Source organism: Protopterus annectens, chromosome 4.part1 (genome assembly GCF_019279795.1).
Source record: "Protopterus annectens isolate FY-2018-M chromosome 4.part1, PAN1.0, whole genome shotgun sequence".
Taxonomy (NCBI): domain Eukaryota; kingdom Metazoa; phylum Chordata; order Ceratodontiformes; family Protopteridae; genus Protopterus; species Protopterus annectens.
The window spans coordinates 158,093,008-158,107,073 of NC_056734.1; the positions used below are offsets into that span (position 1 = coordinate 158,093,008).

The 14,066-nt window shown below is 42.3% G+C and overlaps 1 protein-coding gene across 1 annotated transcript in view; it reads left to right on the forward strand.

Moving 5' to 3' along the window:
• The window catches only part of SLC7A14 (solute carrier family 7 member 14), a 1,267,904-nt gene that overhangs the window by 254,206 nt on the left and 999,632 nt on the right, over positions 1-14,066 (forward strand). Inside the window, exon 2 of the mRNA XM_044070061.1 lies at positions 290-779. Coding sequence (XP_043925996.1) covers positions 476-779 — 304 coding nt within the window. The 5' untranslated portion in view covers positions 290-475. The remainder of the gene's footprint in view (positions 1-289; positions 780-14,066) is intronic.

The following is a 14,066-nucleotide window of genomic DNA, read 5'->3' on the forward strand; positions in this document are numbered from 1 at the left end:
ATTTTTGTATGGAAGCCTTAGTTAGCTGACCTGCTTGGGCCATATGTACCTTTGTCTTCTCTTCTTTCCAAGTGAAATATTATAATAATCTTCATGGTCTATATATATTTTATTTATTTATATATATATATATATATATATATATATATATATATATATATATATATATATATATGTGTGTGTGTGTGTGTGTGTGTCTATATATATATATATATATATATATATATATATATATATATCAAATTGCAATTTGTACATTTTCATGAAATATTTGTTTTCTTGTTTGCAGATATTTGAAGCTGTGTGATCTGGTAGAAAAATACATGTTTCGCCATGCTAATAAAGACCGACCTCGGCCTTCTGTAAAGGAGTAGGGTGACATTTTGTGGAAATTAATGCCCACTCAACAGAATTTCAGACTCAACTGAAACCATTCAGCTTTTTTGCTAATTTCTGCAGGCACATTGTTATCACAATGAGTGGCTTTTTTTCATACCTGGACCCAAGGCGAATCCAGTGGGGTGCTACCTGGAATGCCTTTAATTCACGAATTTTGCGCACAAAACCTGTGGAGTCTATGTTGGAAGGAGCAGGCTCTGCTGTGCCTCAAAGTACTAAACTGGCACGAGTTCTAACCACTGTGGATTTGGTGTCGTTAGGAGTTGGCAGCTGTGTCGGTACTGGAATGTACGTTGTATCTGGGCTGGTTGCTAAAGAAATGGCAGGACCAGGGGTTATTGTTTCTTTTATCATTGCAGCTGTGGCTTCTATTTTATCAGGTTAGTGTACACATCCTAATAAAGACTATAAAGAATGTTATCTCAGCAAGCTTGTATGAATAATTAATAATTTATATTAAAAGGTTAAAGGTGTATTTTTGAAAATTTTGCCATGATCTTTTTAAACACTTGACTGCTACTCCAAAAACAGAATATTATAAGAGGTTATGTGTCTTGCTACTCAATTAGATTATCCTGAAACTAAGATGATGCATTTCTGAATGTATAGCAAACAATTATATTCTATAGAATATGTAAACCTTATTCGGACTACATAGCTATAAAAGGACTTCAGTGCTTTGTTATACACTGTTAGTTTTTTTTCACTTCCCAGAATAGTGTTTTTGTTAAAAGTTAAGCCTCATTTTCAGAGCAGCAACAGAACTGTAAGCAAGTACCATTTAGACTATATAAAAGTGTCAAACAGATCAAAGAATACTGGTTGTGTAAACTGCATTTTGAATATATTCAGAATCTTTCATCTTGAAGGCCAGTGTGTCAAAGATAACCCTTTGTGTTACTTGTTTATACCTGGTCATCAGTGCAAAACCAATGTTTAATGACCCCTATGTGTACCAAAAGACTGCTACACATCAGCTCTCAAAACCTCAAAAAATTACATTGTGAAAAATGCTATCTCAGAAGCACTAATACATAAAGTATAAATCTGTGTGGTAAAACCTTATTACATACAGTATTTAAATTTTTTATTACTGATTAATTAATGTCTTACTGTTAATTTTCCACAAAAGTAAAAACTAAAAGAAAAACCCAGCCAAGTTAGATTTTCCACTATGTGATTCCTTAAAACCTCTTGTTTTAGAGGTAGCATGGTATGTATGCAAATGACCCCTTAAGGACTTCAGGTGTTTCAGCTATACAGCATTTTTGGATGCCCATGACTTTTTTCCTTTTAAGTCTGTTATAGACAAATTCAGGCCATTAAAGCCAAACCCCACTAGCTGTGGACATGCATGTTTCAGCTTTCTGCATATATCATATCCCATGTTACCTCTAATACAAGAGGTTTTAAGGAATCACACAGTGGAAAATCTAGCTTGGCTGGGTTTTTTCTTTTAGTTTTTACTGATTGTTTTTTTTGTGTGACCTTGTTACTCATTGTACTAGCTTGAAAAGTCAAAAAGTTGCCCTTACTTTCTATACATTTCAAATAAATCAAAGTTAAAAAACGACGGACAAAACAAGCACTAATGTATTTGATTTTCAGTTTCCGCATCTTAGTACCCATTTTGAGATTCTGCCCATGCTGAAGAAATCGTTTTTCTTATTATTTTTGCTGATGCTTTTGGCCACACATAATCTCGTATTAATAAAGTAGAGTTTGCAGTTGCATTGACATTACTTTACAGTATAAATTATTTACTTACAAACCTAGACATAAAAGCGTACAAAATGAGTTGGATGCAAAGTGAAATGTAAGTTGTTTTCGGAGTTTGTGAACAGAGTAAGACATTCCACTGATGCTTTGAAGTGCAGTCGAGTCTAACATGTAGAATATCTTGACACATTCAAAAGGTCACGGATAATATTCCTCAAGTACACGTTGTTCAGTAAATGTCAGGTCAACTCATTACTTCTTCCAGCCTTAAGTTTTTATTGGTAGGATCTTATGGCATTTGTGTGCTGACATAACTCACATTAGTCAGTCTGCTTGGGTACTACTAAAAAGTATTGTTTTTGGTTTCAGCATTATGGACATGTAGGTTATGATTCTACTTGCAAACCATAGTACTTGGGAACAATGTGCAAATCTAAATTAATAATAATACCTAATGTCTCCACTAAAGTTCCAATAGATATATTTTGTACGTTCACAATATAAAATTCTTTGCTGAATATACCTCAGCTTCTGTCTTTTGTTTAATCTATGCTACATGCAGGTATGTGTGTGTGTGTGTGTGTGTGTGTGTGTGTGTGTGTGTGTGTGTGTGTGTGTGTGTGTGTGTGTGTTACAGTGTGGCATGATGAACATTCAAAGGATGATAAACAACTATAAAAATATGTTTTCTCATAAAACTGCTATTTCATTATGAAAGATACTCCCCCGGATTCACTATGCCCTGTACGGTGTGCAGGATCAGTGCAGGAGCTCTAGCAGGCAATATGTCTGCCATGCGATCCAGGAACAGCCTGCAAGGGGCATGCACGAGAGCTCCTGCACTAATCCTGAACAAACTAAGCCCTTGTATGCAAATCACCCCATTTGCAGGAGAAATCCATGCAAATGAGGCAATTTTGTGATTCAGGAAGCTTGCAACCATCCGTGCAGGACTAGTGCAATCTGTAGAAATGTACTCGGTTAGTAACCGAGTACATTTCTGCAAAATCCAAAATGGAGCTGTGACAGCTCCAAATAAAGGCTGCATATCATTGAGGAAGCATGCCAATGGCCAAGTATAAGGCCATTGGCATTGCAAACAAAACAAAAAATGAAAAAAATCAACTTTTAATTTTTTTTAGCCTATCTCGGCTGTTTAAGCGTAGGGCAGCGGTGTGCAAACGGGATCGGGGGAAAATAAAATAAACCTAAATTAAGCATTCTAACTAAAATAAGTATTCTGCCATGTAAGTCAATGGTAGGCAGAAGACAACATGGCCAGTGAGTAGTGGTTGTTAAGGGGGGGAGGCTCAGTGTGAAACATGTAACTATGCATCAGTAGGCAATCCTATGCAAATGAGGGGAATGATAGTGAATCCCAGTTTTCCCCAGCATTTGAGTCAGGTCCCAGCAGTGTAATAGCTTGGTGCAAGCCTAGAAGTTAGATGACATCATGGGGGGGGGTGTCAGACATACTGTAAGCAGATTGGAGCCCTGTGGCTCGGGTTTACTCCTAGCTTAGCATAGCTAAGCTAGGGGGTGTGCCTAAACCTGCCTAGCACTCTTTACAAAGCCTAAGCGGGTGTGCATGCCACGCACCGGGTTTTACAGGAAGAAAAAAGAAGTTAAAGCAGGAAATAGCAGCAGTGTACACATCTGAGCACTGTGTTTGCATGGTGCACACACGGGCTTAAACAGGAAGGCAATGGGAAGGGAAAAACAGCAGTAGGAAGGTAATCAAGGAGAACTAGCTTAGCTGGCAGGTGAAATGTATTAGAATCAGCCAATTACACAGGCAGCAGACCAGCCCAGCCCAGAACACCACTATAAACTAAGCAAACACCTGCCCCTCTGGTTTTTCCCACACTCTACACCACCGGTGTAAACAAGCGGGAAACTTTTAACACTCACAGCAGAAAATGATAAGGGCTGCAATAGCTATCATACAACTTGTGGAAGATGCTTAGGGTGGTGAGGATGTGAATGCTATCAACCAACCCACAGTGAGGAGACGGAGAAGAGTATACAGACCCGGGGTAACCTACCAGGGGCTACATGAGCTGGAGATAGTGGAGCGCTATAGGGTAGACAGGGACCTCCTACAGCAAATTGTTGAGCTGTGCTGGCCAAACCTGACACACAGAACTAACAGAGGGGAACCCATCCCAGTGGATACCAAGGTATGTGTAGGCCTAAGAATACTAGCTACAGGTACCTTCCAAAGGCCACTGGTGATATGATGGGGATTTCACAAGCATCAGCATCCAGGGTGCATTGGCCAGCAATATGCAACTGTTCCACCAAATAGCAGAATACTCTGAGGTAGTGGGTGCTATAGACCGCACGCACATTTGCATCAAAGTACCACCTGGTGAGCAGGGAAGGATATACATTAACCGCAAGGGCTTTCCCTCCATCAACTGCCAGGTCATGTGCGATGCCCTGGGCATAATAATGAATGTGTGTGTTGGCTGCCCTGGAAGCTATCACGATTCCCACATCTGGCATCTGACACAGAGATTTGCCAATGGGGACATCTCTCACTGTCACCTAGTGGGGGATGCTGGATATGCACTAGAGCCGTGGCTGATGACACCCATCAGAAATGCACACACAAACGAACAAGAACTCCATAATGCATATCTGTCATGGCTTAGTGGTAAATCACTTTGTCTCTGGTGTGCAGTGTCCTGAGGCTGTTTATTTTGTTGCTGGGCAGAACACGGGCCATTGGATACAGTGTGATTAAGGCACTTTAAAGCAGTTTTAAGTGGGTTTGCATGGAGGAAAGCACTGTTTACTTCCGGTTACAGTTTCTTATACTCAATTAGCTTCTATATTGCTTAACCTGTATAGGCATAGCTTACCCCCATGTAAACAGGCTTAAACCCACTCACTGCTGCTTAAAAGTGCTTACTCCCACTTACCCCCACGCTAATTTCTTTAAAAGAAAAAGGGGTTGATAGGAAAGTGGTAAAAAAAGGGCACAAAGAGAGAAGACAGTAGGGGAAGTAGCCAGGGATGTGCAGGAAGTGTGTGCTGTGCATATACACTGAATTTGGAGGTAGATTTGGACACTCAAACCCCTGGGAGGGGGTGAGTTCAACAAAAATAAGTTGTGATGCCAATTAGACTGGATTACATGTATCCAGTGGACATGTGTGTGGAATGGACCGCTATGTATGCGGCGAGATTTTTTGTGGAAACAGATTGGCCTTTTGTTTTTTTTTTCAGGTGAGACTGGGATGTTGGGTCACAAGATGTTAACAGTAAGCCATGCCACCTGAATGATGTGAGGCTGGTATCTATAACATATCATAAAGTATAGTCTGGCTACCATAGTGAATGTACAATGTATAAGCAATAAACATTCCTAAGATACATATACACAGACACAGGTATGCAGATAAATATATCTAATATATGTATATGTATGTGTGTGTGTGTATATATATATATATATATATATATATATATATATATATATATATATATATATGTGTGTGTGTGTGTAACTACACTACACATACACACACAGAGGTATGTCTAGGATGATACATAATTATTGGGTGTACACCACACTGAACAGCCAGTATCCCTACAGTTGCAACCTCATCAGGTGGATAGTGTATGATTCACCCATACAAATGACAATTGTTGCCTGAAACATATACCTGCAGAGAAGTCAAAGGATGTAACACCACACACAGGTTTGCATACATTTTAAAGGTTTATTTGTGCACTATTACAGTGGTATATGCCACATCATATAGCTGTGTAAACTTTGAAATACATACAAACAGATGAATGCAACTTTCAAACAGATAATTTAATACATTAGTCCGAAAGCATAACATATCTTGGTGTCCATGCCACGGCGTCAAGTAGTACAACAGGAAAGACAGACTGGGCCACGGGATAAAAAATCATTCAACAGTAAGTAATGCAGATGTACAGCCTAGCAGCCTCTAAATACACTGTGTACGCAACCCCTAGGGGGATCATACCTAGGTTGACACAATGGGAGGTATCTGTTGCATAATGCATACCTGCAATCATCACAATCACACTGACAAACAGAAGAGTCCATATGGCAGTAAGCAGTAGGCCAGCAATGTTCACAAGGTGAAATGTATGGTAATGTACATCCGTATACCTTAAGCCAGCTGAATCCTGGTATACCTCACATGTTGTAACACCCTAAGATAGTTACGGTGCATGCCCCACCCCATAGACTGACTTACAGGGGCATATAACACTGTTACATATGCTGACCTCTAGACTGCAGAGGGGCACACATGTGTTGAGCAGATGAAGCCCACATATATATAGTGCATATATTCTGTATACCATTATTCATTGACATCATACCCGATAACAAGCCAGTCAGATAACAGACTGCTGGACATACTGTGTATAGTAGTGGTGTTTCTGAGGACATTACTTGGACATTCTGTAGTTGTGTGTACAGTACTGTGATCTGTGTACATAGGGCAGGGGTCTGCAACCTTCACTATCCAGAGAGCCATGTATAGCCCGTCCCCCACCAAATGAAAGTAATCGGTAGCCACAACAACTATTTGACCCCTAAAATGAATATAACAGAGCATATAAGGTTACACATATAGTTATACTAAATATAAAAGGACTAAGTGTATAAGAACAATATCTGGTGTACATCCATAATTGTGTTCATATGTTGGGATTGCTTGATGTGTGTGTGTGTGTTTGGTGTGGTAGAGTGGCCATTAATCCTCAGAGATACAGGGAACAACTACACTGTGTTGTAAGAGCCACATGTGGCTTCAGAGCCACAGGTTGCAGAACCCCAAGTTAGGATTATTGAAAACAGAATGTGTATTGCGCATACGTACCTTGGGCTGTGCACAGACTGTGGTAGATGCCATTGCTAATGGTCCTGTTCTATCTGATGTTACATGCTTATCCAGTGTATGCTACCCTATTGGCTCACATGTCAGTAGGGCCAGACACACGTGTACCATACCGCAGACAGCCATCGGACAGCACTGTCCAGTGTATGTAGGGTTACTGTGTGAGTGGCACATATGAGGATGGTGTTTAACAGATGGTCATTATAGTGTCATATTAAGCTTGTGTATCAAATGTGGCTGGGTTGACACTGGATGTGGGTATGCACTCACACATGTGTCTGCCAAACTGTGCTGTGACCTGCATGTGGAGCCCACTATAATTACAGGTATATTCCCCTATACAAAATATAGTCCATTGTTGTGGCAGTCTGCCTGTACTTTGCACAGTGCTTAGTGACATGCCTAGCAGCCTAGTGTAATTACCCAGTGTGCTGTTATGTCCATTTATTTGCAAGACATACTGCTGCCAGGCCACCATAACTGTTGTGTATTTATGACAAAACAGTGGTGTGCTGTACGATGTATGTCAGTATCTACTGGGTAGTATGTGGCCATGTGATCTCTTCACCACCAGGTATTATGTGTCAGGACAGACTGGCGTGTGTGCATGCATAAACTGTGTGGGCGTATGTAGTTCAGTATTGTGATATACCCATGTACATAGCTAGTCACATCCCCATTGTGAGGCGTGGGCCATATGTCATGCATGAAGGGGACATGTGTACACTTCAGGACTGCCCACAGAGTGCCAGACTGTCCACATATGTTGGTCATATCCCTGATGTAGTCAACAGGATCATTACTGTACTAGCAGTGGTACTGTACTATGATGTCCTTAGGATGTCTGTTCATAGGCAATTTCACACATATCTACAGCAGGTGTGACCTCCCACATCCGACATGTCTGTTAAGACAACCCCTATTACAGTAGCAACAGTCTACATATATACCTGCAATACATCTATGACATCCCGTTGCACTAGGTGGTTGGGACTATTGGTGTTGAGGTAAGACTCCACTCCATTTTTTGGACATATGGTAAACATATATGTGTACATATTTATCCACATATCTATATAGATATATATATATACATATACATATCCACATACATATATGGCCATATAGATATCCACATACATATATGGAGATATATATGTACATATATATGTACATATATATATATATATATATATATATATATATATATATATATATATATATGTAAACACTCACATATATACATATACACAGCAATGACTTCAACAATTGGCTAAGCTTCTGATGTCATTCAAAGGGGATCCAGTATCTGTCTGCCTGGGATGACATGACTGACAAATCATGTGGCCTTGCCATAGATGGTCTGCACCTGTTGCCCCTGGGATTCAGGTTACTGGCTAATGCTCTTGCCACCCCCATAGTGCCTTATCTAGGCAAGGTTCAAAGAACAAAACCACCAATGTAACAGATACAAGCACGCAAAACTGAAGGTAATGCTACTCAAAGCATGAAGTCTTAGCCTAAACATGCACTCTCTCGAGGCACACTTACAAATGGAGAATATCTATCAGTCTAGTAACTGAGACCTGGTTCAACGTTCAACATTCCAGAAAGCACCCCTGCAATACCAGGCTACCACTCTTACCACACATTTCAGCCACCAAAACAAGACCACAACATTACATATTCACCAAGGTTATTCACACATCCAGGCTGGTTCCCAACACAATGCATCTGAATATCTCCTGGTTCAACTAACACTAGGTAAGACTGTAATCCAAATTGTAGCTTACTACAGATCCCCCACCATGACCCAAGTTCCTCACTACACCTAACAAAACATACTGGAATTATTGAGATACAACCAAAAACCCTCATAGTGGGTGATTCAGACTACCCCGTCATTAACTGGGAGAACTATTCAGGTAACAATGCCTTTCCCCAATGGTTCTTGGAGGTCATGGATTCCAACTGCCTAGATCATGTAATCCATTGTCCAACCAGGGGCTCCAATATCCTAGATCTGGTTATTACCAACATGGGAGATAGATGTTCCACACCAGTGGTCATCCTTTCATTGGTCAGTTCTGACCATAAGCTATTCACTGTCGACATCCACATCCCACCTCCAAACCCCAGGAAGGACACCCCCATAAAAATCCTCCACAAAGCCAACTTCATGCTACTCAAGTCAGATGTAAGAAGCTGTGATACACCCGTGGAGATGGGAGATGATAGACCAACTGCTGAATCCTACAGTGAGGCACTGTGTGAGCACATCCACTCATGCATGTATTGTGCCATCACAGATAGAACCAAGATGCCCCCTCCAAACAAAGACAGTCAATATGGTGGACCCCTACCATAAACAAACTGCACAAACGAAGGAAGAGACTGTTGAAGACAGAGGGATAATCCCAGGATGTAAACAACTCCCTTACCAGCCTCAGTAAGAAGCTGAAATCCCTCATAGAATCTGCCAAAGCTAGTTACATATATGAAATATCCACAGATTCCAAAGACAACAACAAGCCATTCTATAGTTATGTCCAGAATCTAACTGGCAATGCTCAGAACTGATCTGAGCTACAACAGAATTGCATTAAATATACTGATTCCAAGGATTTTGCCAATATTGTGACAGATAAATGTACTGCCACATTCACTCCCCTCTCACCCCCTAAAAGGGCCCATGTCAATACCAAAGTATTGCAAAATACAAGTAATCATAACCACATAGGTAGAAACTGCACTCTCCACAGCTAAGAATACAGCATCCATGGGAATAGATGACATTCCAGGTTGTGTACTACATGAACTACAAAATGAACCTGCACCTCACCTATGTGTCATGTGTTATCATAACCTCACCTCAGGCTTCATGCCCACTGAGTGGCACACAGCTACAGTTATCCCACTCCACAAGTTTCCTGTGAACTACCATCCCATCAGTCTGTCAAGCCTGATCTGCAAGGGCATAGAATGCATTATAATGGAACATATAAACGAAGATATTGGGGAAGCCTCAAACACTGGACCCCACCCAGTTTGGCCTCGTGAAGGTCCAATCATGTCTCCTGAACCTGATTTATTTCTTTGAATCAGTCTCCAGAGCTTTGGAATGGGGTACGGTGGTCCACACAGCCTATCTGGACTTTGTCAAGGCGTTTGGCACCATTCCCCACTCTGGAAACATAGATAAATGTACTAAGCTGGCCATACATTTCCATATCACATGATGGGTTACCAACTGGCTTACTGACAGAACACACACTGTAAAAGTAGCTGACTCCAATACCAGCTACAAACAAGTGACAAGTGGAGTACCTCAGGGTTCAATCCTTGGACCGCTCCTGTTTGGTATCTACTTCTCTGAAGTACATGCAAACACTATGGGACCCTGTCTAACAAAGTTCACAGATGACTGCAAACTGGGAGCCACTGTTGAATCCCCAAATGATGTGGGTATTCTACTAAAGGGCATTACAGAAACAGATGCTTGGTGCCAGAGCCATGGGCTCAAGCTTAATGGTCAGAAATGTGTGGTTATCCCCTTTGGGAAATACCATGTACCCATGAATTACCACATAGGTGGCAGTATACTAAACACCAAAGGTGTGATGACAGACTTAGGGACACAGGTGGACAGTGGTTAGGGACACAGGTGGACAGTGGTGTCACATTCAATAACCACATTGCCACAACAGTGAGGTGATCCTTCTATGTGGCACACCTCATAACTAATGGCTTTGCTTCCAGGAAAACAGGGGTAGTTGTCCCACTGTACTCATCCCTCATTACACACATTATAGAGTACAACGCCTCATTTGGTATGTACTTCACATGACATCTGCAACAGCTGCAAAGGATGCAGAAATACATCACTAAAAGTATCAAAGGCCTAAAGCACATGTCCTATGCTGACTATCTCAAAAACCACCAGCTTTACTCTGTGGCATATCGTATATTCATAGACGATCTCTGTTTAACATACAAGGCCATGTCAAACCTTGGGTATTGACATCTGTAATAAGTGTATGTAATGCCATGTACAATACATGCGTCTATGTGCTGTCATTACAGTAGCAAGGGGTGTGAGTGTTATGTCTGGGACACACAAGTATATGAGACCTGCACAGCACTGTTATCCATATGAATGTGTTACGTGCAGGGGTAGTAACCTAGGGTACATGCTATCACACTGGCATTTAGTGTAACATGGTGGTGCTACTTTTGACAATGCTGTCCCAGGCAAGGGTAGAGTGCTAAAATTACTACTGACAACAAGCACACCTGCAGGCATAGCTGGACTCTGAGGCCTCAGTGTTGTGTTCCTGATATGTGGGCTCTGTCACCGTGTATATCACCTACTGGATAATGATCAGATATGTGGAATGCCACTGTAGAGTACTGTCTGTACAGAACATGTTAGTGAGGGTGTACAACATTTAGTACTGGCATACATACTGTTGTCAAACATCCATCTGTCAACACATTCATCCTACTGCATAGCTACATGCCAAGATGATGTCTGTGAGTCCCTCTACAGATGTGTAAATGTCAGGTATCCAGCTGGGATACGTATAGACAACCTATGCTTGATTGACACTGACATGTCTGCCCAGCTGTGTACTAACTGGCACATATAGGAGACAACAACCTGTATAGACCACCTGTCATGGGTACCCACACTACACTACCACAGTCAACAGAACATGCTTGGGTACAGGTCTCCAACACAGGCACTAAGCATGTGTTGTAATACATGTTGCATACATTTGAACTGGATCACCTCAGTGGCCATGTGCAGAAGGTACCCCGAGGATTGGCTGATGCATGTCACTCTCACCCTGACAGTCACCAAAGTGGTGTCTGTTGATAGATTGCCTGCTGGCACATACCAATGCACACACAACCCCTATACAACCCATCTCTCCATGGACAATAGCCATGGATACAGCTATGACCACCTACTGCAATACATCACAGTACTGACACATGTGTACGTGTGCATTACTGAGGATAGCAGTACCTGTGTGTTAGTACACCTGTAGGCCAGAACCCCATGACGGCCTTCACAACCACCTCAACACCCATTGCCATAGTCAGATGTTGCTTCTGCTGTGTTGGACATGACATGTACCTTGTTACACTCCTCACCCAAACAGCTACATGAGCCATGCATTACCAGCACAACAGTGTTGTACAAATGGGTCAATAGGCATGCGAAACCCATTGAGGTCTGGCAAGTGTGTGTATGTGTGCTTGTCTGCATATCTGTAGGGTACAGCATTCTGAGGCCACATGCTCCTATTACACTACACATTGCCACACAGTAGTACAGATAGTGTTGTTGCCCCCCATAGATGAGGCATGGCAATGCAACACACTACTATTCCTATGGCATATCCCTCCAGTACCACTGTTGTGATATACAATGGGTTGTATTGCAGTCATGGGCAATGTGTGATAGTCTGTATGTCAGAGTGTCATCATGGGTTCCAGTGTGTACAATAACCACTGGGGGATGTGGGTGCTGTGTACACTGCCAATACACCATGGTACACCTGGTATATGCTCCATGTACCACTTTATGGTGACCACTGTCATCATCAGCCATACAAGTAACTGAAACCACAATACAGCCCAGTTACACATGTGCTGTGTGCAGCCCACTTGTGACACATTGGACACACAGACTAGTTAGTTAGCACCAATAGGCCCAGGTCTCTTGGATGTGTGTCTGCCTGTTATGTGTCTGTCAATGTGTGTATGATGGTATGTCACACTATGTTTTATCTATATATGACCATTATATCCACCATTACCATACTGTACATGTCTGTGGATGTTCTGCATGTAACCTGGTACACACCTCACCCTAAATGTGTGGTGTGTGCAATGAAAGCCACACAGTTCGGTAGCACTACATACCTAGGTAGGGGTCTAGTCACAGTGTTGCCATGTAAGAGTGTGCGTGTATGTGGATGGGTCTGTATACGGTAGCAGATTATACATGCCCCAGTGGGTCACCTATGTGCCACAGGCAATAATTGTTAGACAATCCTGTGATGTGTGCAACTTTACTCTGGATAAGTCACAGCCATGGTATTACCACAGTGCCATAACCTTTGTGGAATATGACTGCAGACCATCCTCCTGCTGACACATGTACACCTATAACACAAATGGATAACATTATGGAGATCACAATCACCAAGTGTTACTAACAGCTGACATGCATCATAGCTGGATGGCTACACTACCTGACATGTATGCATTACACATTACTCCTGACAACATGTTACACTGCAGTACATTGCTGCACTGTATTGCAGTCACTGTGTGAATCAGAACCATATTAGCCTATCTCTGCATCGACATTATGGATGACAGGGATGTGGAACAGGCAACATCATATGCACAGGGTGTGTTGCTGGTTTGCCAGAGGTCGAGGGTGGTCCATACATTTGACACCATGTGTGTGGATGAGGGGTTTAATTATTTGGATGGGGCATGCTGATGTGGTGCGTGTCAGTATGGGGTTGCCCTACATGTGTTTGTATAGTGTGTAGGTGCATGCACACAGTTCTGCCATGTGGCTGCCCATACAGGTGATTTTGGACAGCTGAAGACCATACTTAGCAGGGTGTGTAGTTCACCGACTCCGGCCATGGACATGTTGACTGTGCCTGCCAGGGGTTCCACGGGCATGTGCAGGTACAGGCCTTGAGGTGATGCTTTCCCCTGATGATGACAGATGTCCGCTGGAACTGTGTCCTGCCTGGGACTGACCAGGGCCATGTGCATGAGGCCTGCTTTGGTGTGGTGTGGACAGCACCCCCAGTGATGTGCTGGGGCTACTATTTCCAGTACGGGTGTGGCTTGGCATCCTAGCAAATCCACCGCCAGATGTTGTTGTTTCTGGCCTATGTCCACGCGGCTGTCATACCACTCCCACCATGTTTTCAAGCAGACATACCACGGTCGAGGAGGCCCACCATCTCACCCCATCATCTATCCATGATCTCGTTCTGTTCAGAGAGGGCAACAGCA